At 44.2% G+C, this 25,662-nt stretch overlaps 1 protein-coding gene across 5 annotated transcripts in view; it reads left to right on the plus strand.

The window, feature by feature from the left end:
- Positions 1-6,216: 6,216 nt before the first annotated feature.
- MTAP (methylthioadenosine phosphorylase) overlaps positions 6,217-25,662 on the plus strand; it is a 92,966-nt gene continuing 73,520 nt past the window's right edge. For 2 of the 5 annotated variants that reach the window (XM_068234457.1, XM_068234466.1), the window contains exons 1-2: positions 6,217-6,322; positions 11,432-11,518. In XM_068234457.1, the coding sequence (XP_068090558.1) occupies positions 6,302-6,322; positions 11,432-11,518 (108 nt within the window). In that variant the 5' untranslated portion in view covers positions 6,217-6,301. Of the gene's footprint in view, positions 6,323-6,481; positions 6,505-6,553; positions 6,721-11,431; positions 11,519-25,662 lie in introns of those variants that run through there. The other 3 variants (XM_068234488.1, XM_068234482.1, XM_068234473.1) reach the window with 3 other exon arrangements.

The following is a 25,662-nucleotide window of genomic DNA, read 5'->3' on the forward strand; positions in this document are numbered from 1 at the left end:
CGTTCACGCGATTTTAGCGTGCGTATGTATACATTCTTCTTTCCTTTGATCTCAGGTGCACATTAAGGTGGACTGTGTGTGTGGGTGAGGGGGGTGCTTAAAGATAAGAGGAACCTAAAGGTAGCAATACATCAGTAGATTATGGGCAGATTCGAGAAAGAGACAAATTTATCTCTAATCGAATCTGATTGGAGACATTCGCATCTTTGTCGAGCTGCCCATATATTGCAGGCCGATTCCTGTCCAATTTCAGCATGAAATCTTCAGGGAATCGGCCAAGCCCGCCGCGTCTGCCCCACCACTGCTCCTCTAATGTATAAATGTGCCCCCTGTGTGTGCATTTATACATTACCTGTCCTGTGTCAGCCTTCGCATGGTGTCCATCCGTCCTCCAGGTGGCTCAGCCGCATACAAGCTGGCTGCGGTGCATAGCGCATGACGATATGCGCTGCCGCCAGCGTGTTTGCGGCAGAGCCACCTGGAGGACGGATGGACACCACGCGAAGGCTGATTTAGGACAGGTAATGAATAAATGCAGACACGGGGGGCACATTTATTGTAATGATTGCGGAATTATTTCCGAGGTCAGCGCACAAGATGCGCGCTGACACTGCGGAAATCCTCCACATGCGTACGAAACAACAGAACCCAGCTTTGGTGTAATGCACTTGTAGAGGGAAATTCCCACCGGCAGATGGAGCTGTGGCGTGCAGAGGAACAACCCCTCTGCACTACCACAGATGCCAGATGGTATTTGTACGAATTGCAACAATGCAGGGCAAGATAGCCCTGAGAAAGAGAGAGTGAGCACAGCGACAGAATGTATGTGTGTCCACCAATCTAGTCGCCACCCAGCGACGGTGAACACACAATAAGACAGAGCAAAGGAACAGACAGGACTAACTACATGCGGTCCCCACACGTTAAGCGCAATAGCGACAAAGAGCGCGCCCGGCAATGGTCGCCACACGAGAAGCGCAATAGCGACAAAGCGTACTAACCCTGACTAACCAAAGAAACACGAAAACAAAAGAGAACGCGAACGCTTACTAAACGGTTCCCTCACCGAGACTACAGCAAGCGTTCGATCCAGACAAGACAGACAGAAGGAGTAACCAGTTGCAACCGCAGCTTTGGCCTACACTCCCAGACAGAGTACAGAAGGAACCACCGCCGCTACCGCCAGGGCGAATGTGATCCAGACAGACAGACAGATGGAGCAACCAGTAGCAACAGCAACTCTGGCTTGCACCCCTAAGACAGAGTACAGAAGGAACCACCGCCACTACCGCTAGGGCGAATGCGATCCCAACAGACAGAACGATTTCCTGTTCACCGCAGCTGGTGACAAGACAATCGCAACAGACAAGACAGAACTAGGCAATACAGATAATCAACAACCTAACTATGCTAGAAGGAATGCTAGTGCACTCCCAAGGATTACTCTAAGATCATCTTAAAGTATTAGGCCAGAGTCACAATTAGTAGAATCGCATGAGTTTTCCTCATAGCACATAGTGGAAAATGCATGCATTCCGCCAAGTGTGACCCTAGCCTTAGAGGCAGAAGATCAGCAGGACAGCCAGGCAACTGGTATTACTTAAAGTGTACCTGAGCATTAGCTCAGGTACAAAATCAGACACTTCAGGATCCTATTCAGAATCAGAATCGCTTTTATTTTCGCCAAGCACGACTGGGTAGTGCCCGGAATTGGGCTTGGCACAACGGATACAAGGCGTATACATAGAAAAGTAACAGACATCAGGACATATAACATAGTAGACATGATTTCATTGCATAAACATAACCATAAGCCATAAACATAACCGTAGACCACAATTCCATCACTTCATAAGATAAACATAACCATAGACCACCGTTTTCCATAACCAGGTGGGTTACATGCCTAAAGTCAGCGTGGGGGAGCAGGGGCAGCCTAAGGGGGGAGGGCATGAGCAGAGTTTATCGCGTTCAGCAAATTTACCACTGAGGGGAAGAAGCTGTTTTTGTGTCTCGTGGTCTTTGTCATGATGGACCGATACCTCCGCCCCACGGGGAGCTGACTGAAAAACTGGTGGCCAGGGTGGGAGGGATCGTTTGCAATCTTCAGTGCTCTGGAACATAGTCTGGTCTTATAGAGGGAGTCCAGGGCAGGAAGTTGGTTCCCGATGATCCTTTACGCTGACCTGATGACCCTCTGTAGTTTGCGTCTGTCGCTATCGGTGGAGCCAGCATACCAGACAAGGATAGAGGAGCAGAGGACAGATTCAATGGTTGCGGTATAGAAGCTCCTCAGGAGTTTTTGGGACATGCCGAACTTTCTCAGTTGGCGGAGGAAGTAGAGCCTCTGCTGGGCTTTCCTCTGGGTGGAACAGTGTTTGCCTTACACTTCAGGGTATTGGAGATGGTGGTGCCCAGGAGGCGTACACAGGGCACTCTTTCCACCACCATCCCTCCAGTGTGCAGTGGAGGCGGGGTGGAGGCGTGCTTCCTAAAGTCAATGACAATCTCAACGGTTTTTGCATTGTTGATGACCAGCTTGTTCTCCCTGCACTAGTGGCAAATCCTGTCAACCTGCTGGCGGTATTCCTGCTCATCATTGTTGGAGATCAGGCCAACTATGGTGGTGTCATCTGCAAATTTTATTACCTTGACAGAATTTGCCGAGGATCTGCAATTGTTCGTGTACAGGGAGAACAGGTATGGTGACAGGACGCAGCCTTGTGGGGCCCCTGTGTTGGTGATCTTTGGTTGCGAGGAAGGTGGAGCCCATCTTGACAACCTGAGATTTGTTTGTAAGGAAGTCTTTGATCCACAGTTGAAGAGTGGGGTGGACCCCGAGCTCAGCCAGATTCTCATGCATTATATGGGGGCTAATGGTGTTAAACGCTGAGCTGAAGTCGAGGAGGAGGACCCTGGCATATGAATTTGGTTTGTCAAGGTGATTGTTGACAAGTTCCAGACAGATGTTAATGGCATCGTCGGTTGACCTATTTGCCCTATAAGAAGCTTCCCTCACTACTCCGTGGTCCCCCATGCTGAGTGCCACCTCCCGTTGGAAGATTAGCGACAACAGTGCCGGCGCTACCATAGAGGCAAAGGAGGCAATTGCCCCAGAGCCTGTAGGGGCCCTCAGTGGCTACAAGAGGAAAACATTTTTTTTTCAAAAAGACCTTATAGTTTTTGAGAAAATCGATTTTAAAGTTTCAAAGGAAAAAAAATACACATTTAAAAACCTGCCGATTTTAACAGTTAATAGCAAATCCACCTTAAATGCTAGGAACCCTAAATTTGCAGGATATATTAAGAAGGGAATAAGAGGAAAAAACAATTTTTCAAAAAGACCTTATAGTTTTTGAGAAAATCGATTGTAAAATTTCGAAGGAAAAAAGTATGCTTTTAAATGCGGTAAATGTTACTATTAGTAGCAAACCTAACGGTAGTGTAATTTTGCATGTATCAAAAGAAAGCAATAAATTTCCTGACGGGGTTTCCAGGGGGGCCATACGCAGCCGCAGCGCTTTGGCCAGGGAGCGCTATACAGCCGCAATATGGCTGTATGAAGATCCCTGGCATTTTTTCCTATTTTCCCAATTTTTTTTTTTGTATGTTAAAGTGTGGGAATTTTTTTTTTTTAATTATGTGGGGTCCCCCTCCTGAAACTTTTTAACCCCTTGTCCCCCATGCAGACTTGGATAGCCAGAATGTGGAGCTCCGACCGATTGGGGCTTCACACCCTGACTATACCAGCTGCAAAAAGGTCCCTTAATGCCGATTTTTGTTCCGGGGTATCTGTTGGGGCCCCCCAGGTTTATTTTGCCCTGGGGCCCCATTGTTGCTTAAACCGGCCCTAAGCGACAATGTATTGTCACTAATCACAACGGGGCCGCGCAGCTCCTCTTCCTGGATTAAGTGCGCGCAATAGCCGACTGAGCCTACCCGTGCATGCGCAGTAGCTGCAGACTCCATGCTACTGCGCATGCAAGCTCATGCAGCCATTGTGCACACTTAATTCAGGAACAGGAGTTGTGTGGCTCTGATGTGAAGGAAGTCTGCGCTCAGCCAGGGGGGCTTGCGACAACTGAGGGAAGCCTCATGAATAGGGATGCTCAAATCATGAATTCGGATGAAATCCGAATAGTTGTTATTCGTATTTCATCCACTTAATTGCAGCAGCTGCGCGGGTGGCCGAGGGGGGGTTAATCGTACCCATCAGACGTCTTCTTCACTCGTCCCTTGGCGCCTCCCACGCTGCGTTCCAATCCGGCGTCATGTGATTACATACACTTCCTCCTTCCGGGTTGAAGGAGGAAGTGTATAGTCACGTGACGCCGGATTGGAACGCAGCGTGGGAGGCGCCGAGGGAGAAGCGAAGAAGACGTCTGATGGGTAAGATTAATCCCCGCCTCGGTCACCCGCACTGCTGCTGCAATTAAGTGGATGAAATCCGAAAAACACCTATTCGGATTTCATCTGAATTCATGATTTGAGCATCCCTACTCATGAGGATGCTGAGGCTTCCCTCTCTAACTAGTAAAAGTAATATTTTGAATCTCAGCTCAGGTTTGCCTTAAAGCGGAGCTGAAGTATGCTAAAACAAAATGTTTCACTTACCTGGGGCTTCTGCCAGCCCCATGCAGCCGATCTGTGCCCGCGGAGTTCCCATACGATCCTCCGTTCCCATGCCACGGCTCACTTTCACTTCATGCAGTTGGAGTGCATGGTCCTGGCCGGCGCGTCCTCGCTCACCGACACCGGGAGCGTACTATACAGGCGCAGTATAGATTATCTCAGGAAGCTCCTGGCTACGGAAACGGGTACGAGGGTATGCGAGGCCAAGGCGCAGTGGACGTCGGCTTCCACTGCGTGAAGAAAAGTGACCCTCGGCGGGGGCGGAGGATCCATCCAGGATGGCACAGGTCGGCTGCAAGGGGCCGGCAGAAGCCCTAGGTAAGTAAAACTCTTATTTTTTTTAGCATACTTCAGTGCCGCCTCCATGTTTCTCTCATTTCAATAATTATATCCGTTACCTTACCTCATTTGGAGTTTATTCATAATATTGCATACCTGGCAAACAAGGTTATAGAAAGTGGAACTGTGTACATACTGTGATGATGTTTAGAATAAATCACAATATTTTTAAATATATTCCAAGCAGAGGTTTCGCCTTGCTCACTATGGGCTCGTTCACACCTAGGGCGTTTTGCGGTTTTTTTTGTTGAGTGCCGGCGATTTAAAAGAAACACCCTATCGCTAGTGCAATGAATCCTTATAGTGAACCCCTGGACTAAAAATCGACTCAGCAGCACTGAAAAGGCTTGGTGTTTCTTTAACAGTTTCACAGCATCAGAACTTTGTTTCTCTTATACAAGCCTCATTTTTAGCTGCACAGAAGAAAACTGTCCGGGCTTTTTTCCCCTGATGCTGTGCAAAGCATGATGGGATTTCTGATTTTGTTGTTCTCGTTCTGCTGTTTTGGTGCAATTTTTTTTTTTTTTACATTTTGAATTTGACATTTGAAGCCTAGTGTGTGCAGCTGGGAGTGGTGATCAGGACACAGGACAGTTGGAACTGTGTCTCCTGCCCCTTGTCACCTCCTTTCAACCAAAAAGATGGCTGCCCCCATGACAAAGATGGCAGCCCCCATGAATCACAAACATTTGCCTGTTTTTTTAAAACAGGGTGGGTAAGAGATTATATTACCTATCTATTCTAATTAACATAACTAATGTAACTTGATGACAGTAGGTTTGTTTAGGCTGAAGTTCCCCTTAATGGGATAATTCATATCTCAGCATTTGTCAGCTTTCCGCTCAGCAAAGCGCTGCATGTACCATTTTAGGACGATTTTGCTACAATAAAAGGTATAGGAAAAACGCAAAACGCTCACAAAATCAATTTGTGCAGCGATTGAGTTCACGCTTTTAAGAATAATATTGTATTTATTCTTTTCTGGGTTAAATAGTTCACTTCCTGACTTGCGTCCACAAAATCGTAGCGCACAAGTAATCGCCGGGAGGGGGGGAATCACTCGCAAAATCGCAAACCGCTGGCTTCGATTTTAAATGTGAACAAAGTCTATAGTACGTTTATTCACTACAAACATGCTTGTGACACCAACATGAAGTTTCTTATATTTTAAGTTTCTCTTTCTCTTCAAAGCAACCAATAGGGGGCCTCCTTACATATTTCAGGAAGCTCTAGGCAGTATGCAAAAACGCGCTGATAAATGATGAGGCTGTGCTGCGCTGCTTGGCGTGAAGGCAGCTAGTTCCAGACCCTCCTCTTCGCTGCTCCCAATATGGCTGTGCACTCTGTGAAGGTTAGTGAGGAGGCCATGGAATGTCCGCTATTACGCGTCCTTACACGTTCTACCTTCTCTGCTTGCTTTACGTTGCTTCCTAGGGTCACTAGCAACGCAATATAACCGACTACGGCGCTGGCATGACATCACGTACATGACATGCATATGGGAAAGCAGGCGTGTAGCTGCTGCAGCAAGCTGTACGTAGCCGCGTGGCTTCCTGGTAGGGAGGGATTGCATTCTCTATCCGAGCAGAAGGCAGAGCCAAGTCACTTTGTAATCTGCATGTCACATCAACTCTCATGCTATTGCATATAACTTTATCATATTGTCTTTAGAAGAAGCTTCTTGTAAACGTGTTTATAATTTGAAGTGAAATCCTTTTGTAAATAAACGTCTTTTACGTGTGAGTAGAGGTAAAGATTTTAACCTAGTGTTATCCTGAAGCAGTTTATATGAATTAAGCATAATGTGAGACTTGTACTATAGGCATATATCTCCCAACTGTACCATTTTTGCAGTATGTGTAAGAACTTGTTCATACTACACAACACGTGCCTGTATTTCCCTATCTGAGGCGGGGTACATTATAGCCTAGAGATCACAAAACAACCTGATGGGAAATTGCATAGGATGTGGGATAAACTGTTCCTGGTTGGGTAACATTGCATGGTAAGGGCTGGGACTCACTAGGGTGTTTTTGGCAGCATTTTGGGATCGCCAACAATCGCCAACGATTCCCAGATTGCTTTGCCAGTGAGAGTGAGTGGTTTGGAACCCACTAGTGAGACTGTGATTATGGGTAATTGCAGGACATGCAGCATTTTGAGCGCATTTGCACTCCATGCTAAGTATATAAGCTCTGCAACATGGCTTTGAAAAGTGAGTTTGAGGTTTTGTTTTTTTTTTTTCTTTTTGGGGGGGGGGGGGAGGCGAGAGATTGCAATTTAAATAAACTTTATTATACTCACCAGTTGTCTGTATTTTTGGTTTTCAGACAGCCTCTTCCTTTAGGGGGTGGGGCTATAAACGGAAGACTGACACCTGGTAAATATAATAGTTTATTGAAAAAACAAAAATCTGAATGGCTAATCGTAAGGTCTGCACAGTTTACTGTACAGCTCTTCTAAGCATTGGGAATCGCAAGCACACTTGCCCTAGGAATCGCTGCACACAGCGATGAGCTGATTTTACAGTGCTGAAGTGATTCTTAGTGGGTTCCAGGCCTAACGGTCTATGGGTCATGTCTTATAAACTTTCAGTTAAGTAAATATTTTCAAACCTTACCAATAAATACCTTTTTAAAGCTTCCGTCCTGCATATGTAATTTTAGATAAGAAATTATCGGCGATAGCTTGCCGCAAGCATATGGTTGCATTAATCGCATATACAAAGCATGTGTGTGTGTACACACAAAAACCTACGCCGTACAATGTATGTGTACAGTGCAGTGTTCTCCCCAGAATTTGTTTCCAGCCAGGTGGCATGAAAAAGTAGCCGGGTGGGGCGAGATGAAAATGCAGGGCAACTCTGCTTACAGCATAGGAGGAGGTGAGGAGCTGAGCCGATGACAGCCGGGTGGTCACCAAATCTAGCCGGGTGGAGTACCCGGCTAAAAGAGCTTGGGGAGAACACTGCAGTGCAAATGTGTACAGTAAACACGTATGTTTACAATAGGTACAATGAGTCTGCAGTGCATGTCTACAGCATGTGTGCGGGGGACGTTACCTATGACAGGAGCACAGACAGAGCAGGATATGGGTCTGGAGCACAGTGACATGGATTCAGGAGCAAGTATGTATAACGCTCTACTGCGCTGCCTGTTCTGCATGACTCACGAACAGGAGAGCAGAGGTGATGACAGGAGAAAGGAGCTGGTTCAGACAGTCAGGTACCGCTCCTGACAAGCAATAAGTGGAAATGTTTGAAGAAGTGGACTTCAGATTTGAATTAAAGGCACATATCATCTAATCCTCTTTTGAGGAAAACATACAAAGCCCCCCCCCTCCTTTTTTTTTTTTTTTTTTTTTTATTTGAAAAACACATTCGGCGTTCAGGGACATTTTCCCAGAGTTACAAACCTATTAATTACAGGTAGTCCCTGACTTTTACTAACGCCCGACTTATGAATGACCTGTTGATCTGAACAGACCAAATTCTGGGATTATGTGGGAACGCCGGTCCTCCACGATCCTCCGTTCTCTCGCCGTGATGCAGTTTCATTACTGCCGGCTTGTAAGTCAACGGCAGCTGCGCAGGTGTAGTTGCCGTCGACTTACAAGTTGGTGGTAATGAAACTGCACCTTGGCGGGAGAAAGGATCATGGAGGACCGGCGTGAGACGGCTGCAGGGGGCTTGGGGAAGCCTCAGGTAAGTGAAACTGTTTGTATCGAATCTTCTGTTCCACTTTAAGAACTGATTCAGTTTTAGAACAAACCTACAGTCCCTATCTCATTCGTTAGCCGGGACCTACCTGTATTAGATTGTTATACCAGTCAGCACAGTGGTGTAGTGGATGGCATTCTCACCTTGCAGTGCTGGGTCCCCAGTTCCAGCCAGGGTGCTATCTGCATACAGTTTTTATTTTCTAGTAGTGTCTGCATGAGTTCCCCCCCCCCCCCCCCCCCCACATCCCAAAGACACAGCTAAAGTTAATTGGCTTCCCTCTAAGATTAAGCCTAGACTATGGTAGGGATTAGATTGCGAGCCCCTCTGAGACACAGTGACAATACTATATACTCTGTACAGCCCTGTGGCAGATGTCAGCGCTCTATAAATGCATAATAATAAGATGGCATAGCAACATAATGTTGTCCCTGTCCAATTCTGCATCATTCTAATGACTGAGACCCACCATTAAAGTGAACCATTTTTAGCACCCAGGGCATCTCAACAGCACATTAAAGATATGCCAATAATGTGGCTCATTATTAAAAATAACTTCAATTTTACCTTTTCTTTTTACACTTAAAAGTTTAACAGATACTTTTTACTCTACTTCTGCCTGACTGCAGAATTTTCAGGCAGATAAGGACATTTCTGGCAGATATGGATGTAATTATTTTATTGGGTGGGTACATACGACACTGTGCTTCAAAACAATGTAATTATTTTATTGGGTGGGCACATAGCACACTGTGCTTTAAAAACATTTACAGAAGACACATCTGCTAATCTTCACACCTTCCCCTGGATAAATAATGGGCAGCTAGAAGTGGAGGGGGAAACATGGCAGCTCCTATTGCTATTAGAAACCAGGAAAAAAAGTGGTGCTTGGTTCCCATTAAACAGTTCAGGACATTTATTTAACATTCATGAATGAGGGCCCATTCACACAAGAAGCGCTTTTCTGAACGTTTTGCAATTGATTAGCGGTTTTTAAAATCGCTCCCATTCACTTTCATTAAAATCACGATTTTTATGAAAGTGAATGGGAGTGATTTTAAAAACTGCTAATCGTAAAACTCTCAAAAAAGCGCGTCTAGTGTGAATAGGCCCTTACAGTCGCCATGCAGGCCCACCTTGAACACATGCTTCCATGGGTGCACCCAGTCAAAAGGAAATGATTGCTGCTATTTGCTATATTCATTATTAAAGGGAACCGTAACTGTGAAGTTAAGTCTGAGGGCCACTGCGTCTGCGCAGCCCTGGCAACGCGTATCCTTGTTTGTGTTACCGTCTGCAATAGCGTCCTATGCAACGAGAGCACTATACACGTTGCCAGGGCTGCACAGGCACACTGGGCCACAGACTCCGAGTTCGTGAAAACAAAACTAGCTGGCGGCGGGAGAACTGAGGATTGTAGAGGACCAGCGTGGCTGCAGAGGGCTGGGAGAAGCCCCAGGTAAATTAAACTCTTTATTTTTTACATTAAGGGTAGTTACACACCAGGACGTTGCGTTTAGGGGACGTTATAGGGCACATAACGTGCCCCTAATGCAACGCCTGGTGCTCTCTGGTGTGGACGTCGGAGTGAGCCGCGTTGTGCAGCTCACTCTGGCGTCCGTGATGCCGTGATGCGTACTCTTGGACGCATGCGGCATCACGTGGTCCCGACCGGCCAATCGTCGCACAGAGCGGCCGCTCCAGGAAGTAAACACTGCACGTCACTGAGTGCAGTGAATATTAATTAGCCATGTGCCCCGCCGCTCTCCCCTACTCCCCAACATGACTGAGCATGTGCAAACAGTCTAACGCGGCTTAGCCGCGCAGAACGCACAGCATGCAGCACTTTGCTGCGTTACAATGTAACGCAACATGGGCAGTGTGAACAGCCCACTTGTGTTACATTGCTGTGCGTTGGGGGAGCGTTACAGGCTGCACTAACGTGCGCCTGTAACGTCCCTGTGTGCAAGAAACCTTAAGGTTCCCTTTAAAAGTTAGGGTGGGGAGTTTTAACAGTAAAAAACAAATGAAAACTAAAAAAAATTTGTATGTGTGGGGAGGGGGTATGCAGTGAAGTGTTAACTTCTCACCTAGCCTATTAACCTCTTTTGTCACCTGCACTTATATGCATATTTTTAATATTTGACACCTGTAGTGATCGGCTGTGATCTCTATGGCCACAGTTAGGAGCCCCGCAGTGTCGAGCATATTCATTGCTCTACCATTGCCTAGTAATGCATGTGCACAGTTGAGGGGACCCCATAGTAGTTTAGTCACTATATTGGTCTTGAGGCCCGTATCCACTATGCAGTTTTGTTTTTGTTTTTCCGACGATTTCTTGAACAACGAGAAATTGTTTCCGCGATGTAGTACAGATGTGTGCTTATGCGAAACACGCTTAGCAACACGCAGCGATCGGCTGTCATAGGATCTGGATCAGATCTTAAGATCCCCAACAACTCCACGCAAAGTAGCGCAATCGCTTGACTTCCCGTTCGCTCCTGTCGTGTAACGTCACCCATACCCACCTTGCAGGAAGATGGATCAGGGAACACTCTTTGTAGGGGAATATCACTGGATCCATCTTCCTGTGTCGCTATGGTGAGTATTCAGCATTAGGGATGTTTGCACAGACACGCAAGTTTTATAACCCCTGATTAGGAGCAGAATCTGGACGATCGCCTGCTGAGATGAAAGCACTGGTTTAATAACTAATACACTAACCTGCGCTTCGCTTTACAGGTTGGAATTATTGGCGGATCTGGACTGGACGATCCGGATATTTTAGAAGGAAGAACCGAGAAATATGTTGATACAGTTTTTGGCAAGGTAAACATTTTTGCAGTCTGTGATAATTGTTTTTCTAAAGCAAACCTGAACTGACATTAAACTAAAGGTACTCATTAACCGTACAATTTTTTTCACCGAAGGAAATCTTTGTATGCGATTTTTTTTTTTTTTTTTTTTTTTTTTTTTTTTTTTTATGATCGCATTGTATAGAAAATTTGCTGTTTATGAAGGAAATAGATAAGGAACGATTCTTTGGTCGATTGCTAAATAGGATAAATCGAGCGTAAAGATGGATTTTATGATCGCATTTGAAGTAAGAATCATTCAGTAAATGTTAACAATCGATAATTGCCTTCCGATTAGTTACAATCATTCAAATCGCGTCAAAAGATCATATCTGATGAGAAAATGGTACCGTTTATTGGCAACTTTAGACATAATTAGGCGTCAAGTTTAACATTTGCATAGCAACCAATTCAGTGTGACCTATCAGTCTTCAGGAATGCATTGGACTTGCTGTTGTATTTGTATGCAGGAAACGCTGCTCTCGACTCTTTCATTGCAGAAACCTAGAAATCAGATGTCATTAGAAAGCTGAGTTTAGAGTTTAACATGATCACAGCGAGAGTGTGCCGAGCAAGTATATTGAAATTTACGTTCTGGTAGAGATTAGATGGTGCAAAGAGGATATAGATCGCAATAGCCTGCGTCACAAACCATTTTAAAGGAAACCAGAGACTTAAGGTGGGTACACACGTCAGATAAAAGTCTTTGGAAAATGAAAGATCACAGACCAATTTTACCCCCTTTCATGTAGTATGAGAGCCATACTCTACACAGTCTATTCTATGGAGCTGAACTCCCCATCAGATAAAAATCTTTGCAAGATGCTGCACGCAAAGACCGCTGTACACATGCAACAGATCAGTATCTGCAAAAGATCTGTTCCTGCAAAAGATCCATTCCTGCAAAGCGCATTCATAGTCTATGATATCTGCAGACCTCATACACACCTTGTTTAACGGACAATTATCTGTAGATCAGATCCACCAGGTTGGATCTTCAGATCGGCAGATAATTGTCTGATCTGCAGATGAATGTCCATTAAACAAGGTGTGTATGATGATCTGCAGATCTCATAGACTATGTATGCATTTTGCAGGAATGGATCTTTTGCAGGAACAGATCTTTTGCAGATACTGATCTGTTGAATGTGTACAGCATCTTTGTGTGCAGCATCTTGCAAAGATTTTTATCTGATGGGGAGTTCAGCTCCATAGAATAGACTGTGTAGAGTATGGCTCTCATACTACATGAAAGGGGGTAAAATTGGTCTGTGATCTTTCATTTTCCAAAGACTTTTATCTGACGTGTGTACCCACCTTTAATAAATATACATACCTGGGGCTTCCTCCAGCCCCATGAGCACAGAACGCTCCCATGCCGCCGTCCTCCGTCTTCTCTGTTGCAGGTACCAGGTCCCGCAACTTCTGCCAGTCTGACGCAAGAGAAGTGCGCTCTCTACGTATCTCTCCGGCAGCCATAGAGGTCGCACTTCTCTTGCGTGGACTGGCCGTGACTGGAAGAAGTTACAGGACCCAGTACCAGCAATAGAGAAGGCTGAGGATGGTGGCGTGGGAGCGATCCGTGCACATGGGACTGGAGGAAGCCCCAGGTATTAGTTTATTACATCTCTGGTACACTAAGTGAAATGTAAAGTGGCTGGTTACTTGTGGCTTCTTCTAGCCCTTGGAAGTCCTCCTGTTCCCTCGCCATCTTTCCGCTCTGCTCCTTTCATCCGCTGTTGCCCTCCAGACACTGCATGCACAGGCCTGTGCTGTCCACCTCCTCCAATGGCCTTAGAGCATTCTGTGCTGACACAGTAAGTAAATATTGCCACTGTGCATGTGCAGAATATGATCCAGGAGGCGTGGGGCAAGGGCCGTGCATGCACAGTGGCCTTCAACAGGCGGAGGTGGACAGTTGAGGAATAAACTAGCGTGGATTGAGGGTGAGGGACCAGGAAGACTTCAGGTGGCTAAGAAGCCCCAGGTAAGTAACTGGCCACATTACATTTCACTTAAAGCGGACCCAAACCAAATATATATGTGTATATATGTGTATATATATATATATATATATATATATATATATATATATATATATATATATATATATATATATATATATATATATATATATATATATATATATATATATATATATATATATATATATATATATATATATATATATATATATATATATATATATATATATATATATATATATTTTTATTTTTTTTTTTTTTTTTATTTTTATTACAAATATTTAGTTGCACCACTCTGACACATACAAAGATAAATAAACTCTCCTTCAAACCTATGATCATTTCAGTGCATGCTTTTCACCCTTCTCTTTTCATAACTAGGGTTATACTGGGGGCAGCCATTAGCAATTCCTCCATTGCCGGACACCATCTACTCCACCAGTTTGCCAGAAAAATCCCGGCAATTTGAAAGGAAGGGAGGGGTTCCTCCAATAAATGTAAAATATTTTATATTTGTCATCATGCAGCTGAAAAAAGGCTGCTATTTATTATAATTTAGAAAATAGATTTTATTTCTGAAATCTTGTATTTTTAATTTGGGTCCACGTTATAACCAGAGCTGCTCCCCCCCCGAGGTGAGACAGATATAGAGGCTGCCATATTTGTTTCTTTGTAAACAATACCAGCTGCCTGGCAGTCCTGCTCATTTATTTGGCTGCCCTAGTAGCTGAATAGCACCAGAAAACCAGCAAGCCGCTAATCTTGTCAGTACTGACAATATAGACAAACGCCTGATCTGCATATGCTTGTTCAGGGTCTATGACTGAAAGTATTAGAGGCAGCGGATCAGCAGGATAGCCATGCAACGTGTATTGCTTGAAAGAAAATAAATTTGGCTGCCTCCATATTACTCACCTCGGGTTCACTTTAAGATCTATAGGGAATTTTCTTTATTTTGAAGTAGGCACAATAAGATGAAATGAGAACTATACTGTTCATAGATACGAACAATCACAGTTGTTACTGCACATAGCCACTAGAGGGCACTTCCCCCTCACATTTGTCAGACAAGTGGATGCAGTTCATCAGCTAGGAGAAATTGAATGGCCTGTTTCCACTACATGCAGATTCTGGAAGCAGAAAAAACGACTCTAGTGAAAGCCTATTGGCCTGTTTCCATGAAACACAATTTTTCTGATGCAGAAAAATTATGGATGTCATGTTGCAGATTTCTGCATAATGCATCAGTTTCCCATACAGATATTAAATAGCCACATCCAGAAATCTGGATGCAGAAAAACTGATGCTGAGCTAGTGGAAATGGCCCGTTTCCACTGCCCACTTATGATGGCATCTAGCCGTGGGTGACTTCCTGTTGTCTTTCGGAAGTCTGGATGCAGGCTGTCTGTTTCTGCTAAGGGGAATCTGATGCATGCTGCGGATATTTGCAGCATTCCATCCATAATTTCCCCAGGTCGCACTGTGTCGCAAATGAAAATTTTCATGCAATGGAAACCACTCCATTGATATGCATTGGCTTCAGGTTTGATGCGATGAGAATACAAGACTAGTGGAAACAGGCCTTTACAGTTGGAGAACTAAAACTTAAGCAAATGTAATGAAAGCCTGCGTGGCTAGTCCGTGTTGTCATTAACCTATTGCTGTTTTTGGATGTACCACGTACATCCAGATCTGTGCCTCTCTGTGTTCCTGGATGTATGAGGTATGTCCAGCGCAGAATCCTGCTGTTCTTGTGCTCCTGTTATGCGTGTACACTCATGCACTCTCCCAAATGTGAAGGATTGCTACTACCAGTAATCACTTACATAACGTTAGGAGAGGGAAAATACAAAAAACTATGATGGGCGCACTGTCACTTTAATTTTTTTTTTAATCTGATGCGATCACTAGGTCTACTGCTTGGGGACACAACGCTATATAGATTCATTGAAATGCTGTTGCCTAGCAATGCATCTATACAGCACTGGGGTCCCCAAACTGTGCACCCTAGTGATCACATGCAATTGCTACAGACGCACAGACTGGCGATAATGGTGCGCTACATGCCCAACTAGTGATGAAATATGGCATGTATGATATCGTTTTAACCGGGACGAGACAAATCATGTATTTTGAGGGGTTTTACAACTGTGGTACTTGTCATGTAAACATTAGGAAAGGGGGAACATGAAAAAGCACAATTTTGTGGTTTAGACCTAATTTTCTGTGCCTGTGAAATAAAAAAAAAAATACAGAAAGTCTAGTTTGCCCTGAACAAAAAAAATATATACCACTTTGATGCATAGGTAATAAGTCATTGCTGTATCAAGTGACGTAATAGTGACATTGCTGTATCAATAGTGAACCTTTAGACCTCTTTTACACAAGCAGTTGAACTGTGTGCTCAGCAAGCAGTTGCCAGGCAGCAGTGAGCAGTTGCCAGGCAGCAGTGAGCAGTTGCCAGGCAGCAGTGAGCAGTTGCCAGGCAGCAGTGAGCAGTTGCCAGGCAGCAGTGAGCAGTTGCCAGGCAGCAGTGAGCAGTTGCCAGGCAGCAGTGAGCAGTTGCCAGGCAGCAGTGAGCAGTTGCCAGGCAGCAGTGAGCAGTTGTGAGCGTTTGAGGCGTTTCACTGCTTATCAACTGTCTGTGGAAAAGGGGCCTAACGCTAGGTACACACCATACAATTTTGTGTTAGATAGATGGCGCGATAATTTCCGACATGTCTAATCTTATTTCCGATTGTTTTTCTGATCGATTTTCTCATAGAAGTGAATGAAAATAGATGAGAAAAGATAAGAGACTCGAATCGGAAATTGATCGGAAAATCGACGGAAAAAACACATAGTTTGTACCCAGCATTAGGGGTAAAAACAAAATACAAAACTTGAAGTGGTTAATGAACAGTTGTTTTGAATTCTAAATAATTTGAAATGCTTTCAGATTCATTCTAAATATATTCAGAATTAATCTGGTTGGGTAAATCTGGCTACAGTGCCCCCTTCTATAAACAGAAAGCTATGAACCCGTGGTGTTTTGAGGACTATGCACCTGTTTTAATTATGCATTTTACAAGTAGGCTACTTAGTGAATCAACTTAAAAGTTCTAGAGATCGCGCACACAGTCTTAAAGGAGTTATCAGGCACTTACTAGTAAAATAAGGGCTACTTACCCGGGGCTTCAGCTACCCAGCCCCAAGCTCCAAACATGTCCCTTGCCGCAGCTCTCCCCGTAGCCGTTCGCCACCTCTGCCTCCCGGTCCGCTGTGGTGATGTCAGACCGACCTGGAGGTCGGCCTGTACTGCGCCTGCGTGAGCTGCGCTGTCAATCACTGCCACGTGGACCGGAGCGTGCTGCGCAGGTGCAGAACTACTGCACCTGCCCGATAACTCCTTTAAGACAAATCAGAATAGGTATACCATCTCCCAGTCTATGGCCCGAATAAAGACATAAACCATCAAGGTTGGGTTCACACTGCAGATGGTTGACACTTGCTGTCCACCACTCCTGAAGCCAGACTCTCACGTTACATGCAAAAGATAAACAGACACTATAACAGCGTATAACTGCTGAATAAGTTTTCCCCAAATCCACTCCACTGTGTCACATGCCGTCACCAGCAAACTCCTCTAGTGCAGGAACATCGTGTATCCGCACTCACCCAGTCAGCCTCCCAAATATCCGGAGGCAGGAAATGACAGCGTTGGGGGATTTGATTCAGCAGACACACATGTCGAGTAACTGCAACTAAGAACTCTAACATAGCATAAAACCAGCGTTTAATCGGAAATTCCCAAAATATTGCACTCACGTGCAGTTAGTGGATACAAGCTTATCAAATACAGATTGGGTCCCTGGGTGACCACTCCGACTGATGCCACCTCAGATCCACGCTGCGTTCAAACACTGCTCCACTCTGTTGCCTTGCAAGTCACGTGTATCGTCGCTCCGCCCTATGCATTTGGTCAAACTCTGACTCATCAGGGACGGTGTTTGAACGCAGCGTGGATCTGAGGTGGCATCATTCGGAGTGGACCCGATCTGTATTTGATAAGCTTGTATCCACTAACTGCATGTGAGTGTAATATTTTTGGAATTTCCGATTAAACGCTGGTTTTATGCTATGTTAGTTGCAGTTAGTAAAATAAGGGCTACTTACCAGCCCACATCATGTGTGTCTGCTGAATCAAATCCCCCAACGCTGTCATTTTCTGCCTCCGGATATTTGGGAGGCTAACTGGGTGAGTGCGGGTGCGTGGGGGGAGCATTCCTGCACTGGTGGAGTGTGTTGGTGACGGCGTGTGACACAGCGGAGTGTATTTGGGAAAAACCTATTCAGCAGTTGTACACTGTTGTGGTGTGTGTTTATCTTTTGCATATACAGTGATGTGAAAAACTTTGCCCCCTTCCTGATTTCTTATTCTTTTGCATGTTTGTCACACTTAAATGTTTCTGCTCATCAAAAACCGTTAACTATTAGTCAAAGATAACATAATTGAACACAAAATGCAGTTTTAAATGATGGTTTTTATTATTTAGTGAGAAAAAAACTCAATCTACATGGCCCTGTGTGAAAAAGTGAGTGCCCCTCTTGTTAAAAAATAACTTAACTGTGGTTTATCACACCTGAGTTCAATTTCTGTAGTCACTCCCAGGCCTGATTACTGCTGCACCTGTTTCAATCAAGAAATCACTTAAATAGGAGCTATCTGACACAGAGAAGTAGACCAAAAGCACCTCAAAAGCTAGACATCATGCCAATATCCAAAGAAATTCAGAAACAAATGAGAACAAAAGTAATTGAGATCTATCAGTCTGGTAAAGGTTATAAAGCCATTTCTAAAGCTTTGGGACTCCCGCGAACCACAGTGAAAGCCATTATCCACAAATGGCAAAAACATGGAACAGTGATGAACCTTTCCAGGAGTGGCCAACCAAAATAACCCCAAGAGCGCAGAGAAAACTCATCCGAGAGGCAACAAAAGACCCCAGGACAACATCTAAAGAACTGCAGGCCTCACTTGCCTCAATTAAGGTCAGTGTTCACGACTCCACCATAAGAAAGAGACTGGGCAAAAACGGCCTGCTTGGCAGATATCCAAGGCGCAAACCACTTTTAAGCAAAAAGAACATTAAGGCTCGTCTCAATTTTGCTAAAAAACATCTCAATGATTGCCTTTTGGGGAAATACCTTGTGGACCGATGAGACAAAAGTTGAACTTTTTGGAAGGTGCGTGTCCTGTTACATCTGGCGTAGAAGTAACACAGCATTTCAGGAAAAGAACATCATACCAACAGTAAAATATGGTGGTGGTAGTGTGATGGTCTGGGGTTGTTTTGCTGCTTCAGGACCTGGAAGGCTTGCTGTGATAGATGGAACCATGAATTCTACTATCTATTAAAAAATCCTGAAGGAGAATGTCCGGCCATCTGTTCGTCAACTCAAGCTGAGGCGATCTTAGGTGCTGCAGCAGGACAATGACCCAAAACACACCAGCACATCCACCTCTGAATGGCTGAAGAAAAACAAAATAAAGACTTTGGAGTGGCCTAGTCAAAGTCCTGACCTGAATCCTATTGAGATGTTGTGGCATGACCTTAAAGAGACTCCGTAACAAAAATTGCATCCTGTTTTTTATCATCCTACAAGTTCCAAAAGCTATTCTAATGTGTTCTGGCTTACTGCAGCACTTTGTACTATCACAGTCTCTGTAATATATCAACTTATCTATCTCTTGTCAGACTTGTCAGCCTGTGTCTGGAAGGCTGCCAAGTTCTTCAGTGTTGTGGTTCTGCTATGAACTCCGCCTTCCAGGCCCCTCTATGCACACTGCCTGTGTGTTATTTAGATTAGAGCAGCTTCTCTCTTCTCTCTTATCTTTTACAAGCTGGATAAATCGTCCTCTGAGCTGGCTGGGCTTTCACATACTGAAGAATTACATACAAGGGCAAAGCTGTTTGCAGGAAGAAAAGAGCAGCCTGAAACTTCAGTGCATGAGAGATGCAGGGGGAAAAAAAACACACATGATCTCTTGAGATTCAAAAGGAAGGCTGTATACAGCCTGCTTGTGTATGGATGTATTTTCTATGTGTGGACATACTGTACATCAACCTACTTCCTGTTTTGGTGGCCATTTTGTTTGTTTATAAACAAACTTTTTAAAACTGTTTTTAACCACTTTTAATGCGGAGGGGAGCGGCGAAATTGTGACAGAGGGGAATAGGAGATGTCCCCTAACGCACTGGTATGTTTACTTTTGTGGGATTTTAACAATACAGATTCTCTTTAAAAAGGCAGTACATGCTAGAAAACCCTCAAATAAAGCTGAATTACAACAATTCTGCAAAGATGAGTGGGCCAAAATTCATCCAGAGCGCTGTAAAAGACTCATTGCAAGTTATTGCAAACGCTTGATTGCAGTTATTGCTGCTAAGGGTGGCCCAACCAGTTATTAGGTTCAGGGGGCAATTTCTTTTTCACGTGAGTAAATAGAATCAAAGAGGCGGGCACAGTGGATATCTGCCTTAGGGAGGGTTTCCACTAACTGGTATAGGGATGCAGGGTATCACCTTCTGCGTGCTCAGATTCAGAAAATAGATGTAATATATCTCATAGCAAAGAAGGAAACAAAAATCTTGCACCGCTCCAAGGCTTTTTATTCCGTCAGTTCAATTTTCATACATGTACATTCAAGTCTATTTCAGTTATTTTACATCACTAAGAAATAGACTTGAATGTACATGTATGAAAATTGAACTGACGGAATAAAAAGCCTTGGAGCGGTGCAAGATTTTGTTTCCTTCTTTGCTATGAGCAATTTCTTTTTCACACAGGACCATGTAGGTTTTGATTTTTTTTTCTCACTAAATAATAAAAACCATCATTTAAAACTGCATTTTGTGTTCAGTTATGTTTGACTAATAGTTAACGGTTTTTGATGAGCAGAAACATTTAAGTGTGACAAACATGCAAAAGAATAAGAAATCAGGAAGGGGGCAAATCACTGTAACGTGAGAGGCTGGCTTCAGGAGCGGTGGAGAGCAAGTGTCCACTATCTGCAGTGTGAACCCAACCTTAATGGTTTGTCTTTATTCGTGTCATAGACTGGGAGATGGTATACCTATTCTGATTTGTCTTAAGACTGTGTGCACGCGATCTCTAGAACTTTTGATTTGATCTACTTTGCTTACACAAGCATTTGTGAGAACTGGAACCACGTGTGTTTTAAACTTCTTTTAGGTGGTTTTCCTGAGCGCATACTTTGTTTTTATATAATTAGTGAATCAACTGCTGCTCTTTTCCACGGGCAGTTGATGGGCAGTGAAATGCCTCTCAAACTCTCACAACTGCTCGCTGCTGCCTGGTAACTGCTTGCTGAGCACACAGTTCAACTGTGCCAAAGAGGCCAAAGGGCTCAAACCCACTAGAAGGCTTTTCTAAGTGCTAGTGGTTTGAAAAAGCTCTTGCTAATGCAATGCTATGGTAGATTTTTATAAAATCACATTGTTCAAGTGGTATCACACCCATAGCATTACATTAGCAAGAGCATTTCAAATCGAATAGCGCTCCTAGTGGGTTTTCAGGACCGAGGGCTTGTTCACATTTTATAAGCGTATTTTGCTTCTTTTAAGAGCTGGCAATTTAAAAAATCGCCTTAAAAGCGCTTGTGCAATGTTAGCTTATGTGAGAGTTCTCACATAAGCGAAGAGCTTTCTATCCAATCGCAAACACGGCTCCTGCACCATTTTCAGAGCGTTTGCGATTCAATAGAAAGGATAGGGAAATGGCTAAGCACTTGAAGTGCTTTGAAAAGAAATTTCCTGAGCGCTTTTAGTGAATAAATACACTTGTATTTATTCATTTCCGGGGCAAAGAGTTCACTTCCTGACAGATGTCAGGAAGTGGAAAAAAACGGCTACACAAAAGCGCTTTTCTAAATGAAAATCGCTCCTAAAAAAGCAGTGTTCTCCTTAGCCCCCGAGCACCTGGCTAGTTTTGGTAAGCACCCGGCTGTCATCGGCTCACCTTCTCCTATGCTGTAAGCAGAATTGTGCAGAAAAGTGCCGGTCCAGCATTCTCTCATCCCACCCCACCCGGCTACTTTTTCCTGCCACCCAGCTACAAAAAAATTCTGGGGAGAACCCTGAAGCGCTTAGAAAAGCACTTTCAAAATCGCTCAATCACTCAGTGCTTGCGTTTTTTATAATGTGAACATGGCCTGACAGTTTACTAGCTTCTGTGTTTTGGGCCTGATTTACTGATGCTGTACAGGCCTTGAGATCTGTAGAGAGCTTCACTTAAACTTTTTGTTGTGTTTTTTTTTTGTTGTTTAAATTATTCCTTTCTGACTGTCGTACTGCAGTAATGTGGAACATATTCCCCTTGCAGCTCAAACACTGTGGTTTTGTGGTTGTTATAATGTGGACAGACAGAGCACACATAAATATCACTTCCATGGCGTCTGTCCAGTTTTCTAAAAACACTTTTGGAATAATACATCTTCAGGAAGATAACATGTAGTACAGCAGGGGTGCCCATTAGGTAGATCGCGAAGGACTTCTTGGTAGATCCCGACCGCACTACATTTTCCATTCTGTATATACAAGTGTGCCCCTAAAATTGTACATAGGTAGATCATTTTGACTTGCTAATTTTTCAAAAAGTAGCTCACAAGCCAAAAAAGTGTGGGCACCTCTGTAGTACAGAATACACGGAGGCTTCATTTCGACTAGTGCGTTGCGGAAAACGCGTAAACATATTTTCATACGGATTCGAATTTTAATGCAAAAATGCATGTTTTTGCGTATTTTTCAAACGATGCGATTTTTTTTAACCATTTCCGTGCCTGTGCACTTTTCCATTAAATTTTATATGAAACCGTAAGTGAATTTGCATGGATAGTCGCATGGCGAAAACGCATGCGATTTTCCTATTACACTACATGCGAATCGCACACTGTGTGCGGTGTGCAAATTCTGATTGCTCTGCTTTGCAGAATTTACCTGCGCACAGTCTTTTTTGTTTGTTTTTTGTTTGTTTTTGTAGTGGAAACAGGCCCATTGAAGTATATTGTCATGCGAATCTGCGTGCAAAAAATGCGTGCGAATTTGCGCTAGTGGAAATGGGCCCTTACGGTAACATACATAAATGTGCAATAAGGATAAACTCATACTACATATAAACTTGCATACAGCCAAAGTGTTAGAGTTCACTTATGGACACTTCACTCACCATGTACTGTATGTAGGCACCAGTGTGCACGCCCCTGCCCACTCACCATGTACTGTATGTAGGCACCAGTGTGCACGCCCCTGCCCTAGTACCGCAAGCATAAGTGTGATGCCCATAATCTCACCAACCCGAAACATGACTAACTGGGGATTTCCCGCAACACACCTACAAAACTGCTGGCTGACAAAAAGGCCGCCTTCAGCACACTTATGTGTTGATTGTGTTCAGCACCACTCTGGGCTTATGAATTTCACATCCCTTCCTTCCGTGCCCTTATCGCCTCTTGTCCTGTTTTGCTCATTGTACACACACACACACACACACACACACACACACACACACACACACACACACACAGAAACACACACAGACACACACACACAGAAACACACACACAGACACACACACACAGAAACACACACACAGACACACACACACAGAAACACACACACAGAAACACACACACAGAAACACACACACAGAAACACACACACAGAAACACACACACAGAAACACACACACAGAAACACACACACAGAAACACACACACAGAAACACACACACAGAAACACACACACAGAAACACACACACAGAAACACACACACAGAAACACACACACAGAAACACACACACAGAAACACACACACAGAAACACACACACAGAAACACACACACAGAAACACACACACAGAAACACACACACAGAAACACACACACACACACAGAAACACACACACACACACACAGAAACACACACACACACACACAGAAACACACACACACACACACACAGACACACAGAAACACAGAAACACACACACACACACACACACACACAGAAACACACACACACAGAAACACACACACACACACACACACAGAAACACACACACACACACACACAGAAACACACACACACACACAGAAACACACACACAGAAACACACACACACACACACACACACACACACAGAAACACACACAGAAACACACACACACACACACACACACACACACACAGAAACACACACACACACACACACAGAAACACACACACACACACACACAGAAACACACACAGAAACACACACACACACACACACACACAGAAACACACACAGAAACACACACACACACACACACACACACACACAGAAACACACACACACACACACACACAGAAACACACACACACACAGAAACACACACACACACACACACACACACACACACAGAAACACACACAGAAACACACACACACACACACAGAAACACACACACACAGAAACACACACAGAAACACACACACAGAAACACACACACACACACACACACACACACACACACACACACAGAAACACACACACACACACAGAGAAACACACACACACACACACAGAAACACACACACACACAGAGAAACACACACACACACAGAGAAACACACACACACACACACACACAGAAACACACACAGAAACACACACACACACACACACACACACACACACAGAAACACACACACACACACACACACACAGAAACACACACACACACAGAAACACACACACACACACACACAGAAACACACACAGAAACACACACACACACACACAGAAACACACACACACACACACAGAAACACACACACACACACACAGAAACACACACACACACACACGCTGTACATGCACATACAGAAACACACACACACACACGCTGTACATGCACATACAGAAACACACACACACACACACGCTGTACATGCACATACAGAAACACACACACACGCGCTGTACATACACATGCAAACTATCTGCTGCAGATCCTTCGAGATTGCCCAATAAAAGTGTGCTCTTCATCTAGAGGGTTTATTTTTTTTTTTTTTTTTCCCCCAATTGGCCTGTCTTCCAATGGACTCCTACATCAGTTCAAATGCCAGCTAGGCTACGCCACTTTCCTGGTGAAAAGCATCTCTGCCACGACTCCCTTCCCAACAGTGCACATGGACACACAAGCACTCTAGGATTAGCAGTTCTGGCCCATAGGGACCAGAGCCTTTCTCTTCTTCTTTTTTTTTTTTTTTTTTCTGATCATAGTTATTGGCTAGCTGAACATCATCAAAGAAGACACGGCACTCAGGAGCTGTATGCAGCAACAAGCTGTATTGGAGCAAGCGGTGTAATCGCTTGCTCCAATACAGCTTGTTGCTGCATACAGCTCCTGAGTGCCGTGTCTTCTTTGATGTTTGTCTATGGATGTGCAGGGGTGATGTACCTGCTAAACGCTGAGCATCGGCTGGACGATTGTGATATCATTTGTTCCCAGAGGAAGGAGGTCCTTTTTTGTTATTGGCTAGCTGAAAACCTTTTTGAGAATTGTATTGACTATACTGTTTAATATATATATATATATTATTCAGAGTTGTTACTGTGCATTGCCACTAGAGGGCACTTCTCCCTCACATTTGTCCTCATAGACCATGGATTCAGTTCACCAGCATAATCACTTACAGTTGGAAAACTAAATCTAATTTAATGACACTCGGGTAATAAAGTGCTGATGTTTGTACACTGATTCACATGGATTGTGTATGCACACAGTCTCTGTGCACACATGCAGACTTTCTGCTGCCCCATACTTGGTTTATTGCTGCAACTGTGCACCCCCCAACCTATTACTTAAAGTTCAAGTTCCACCCCTTAAAGGAAACCTGAGATGTTGTTTGTGTATTTATAGTTATCTGGGGCTTCCTTCAGCACCATGAGGTGCATGGGCTCCCTGGCCGCTCCGTTATGCCAACAGTAATATGGTCGGCCACGGCCTTCTGTGTGTGTGCACCAATTCGTCGAGCTTCCGCAGCCTGGAGAGTTTTGCGCCTGTGCAGTAGCACTGCGCATGCAC

The sequence above is a fragment of the Hyperolius riggenbachi genome, chromosome 1 (assembly GCF_040937935.1).
Source record: "Hyperolius riggenbachi isolate aHypRig1 chromosome 1, aHypRig1.pri, whole genome shotgun sequence".
NCBI lineage: Eukaryota > Metazoa > Chordata > Amphibia > Anura > Hyperoliidae > Hyperolius > Hyperolius riggenbachi.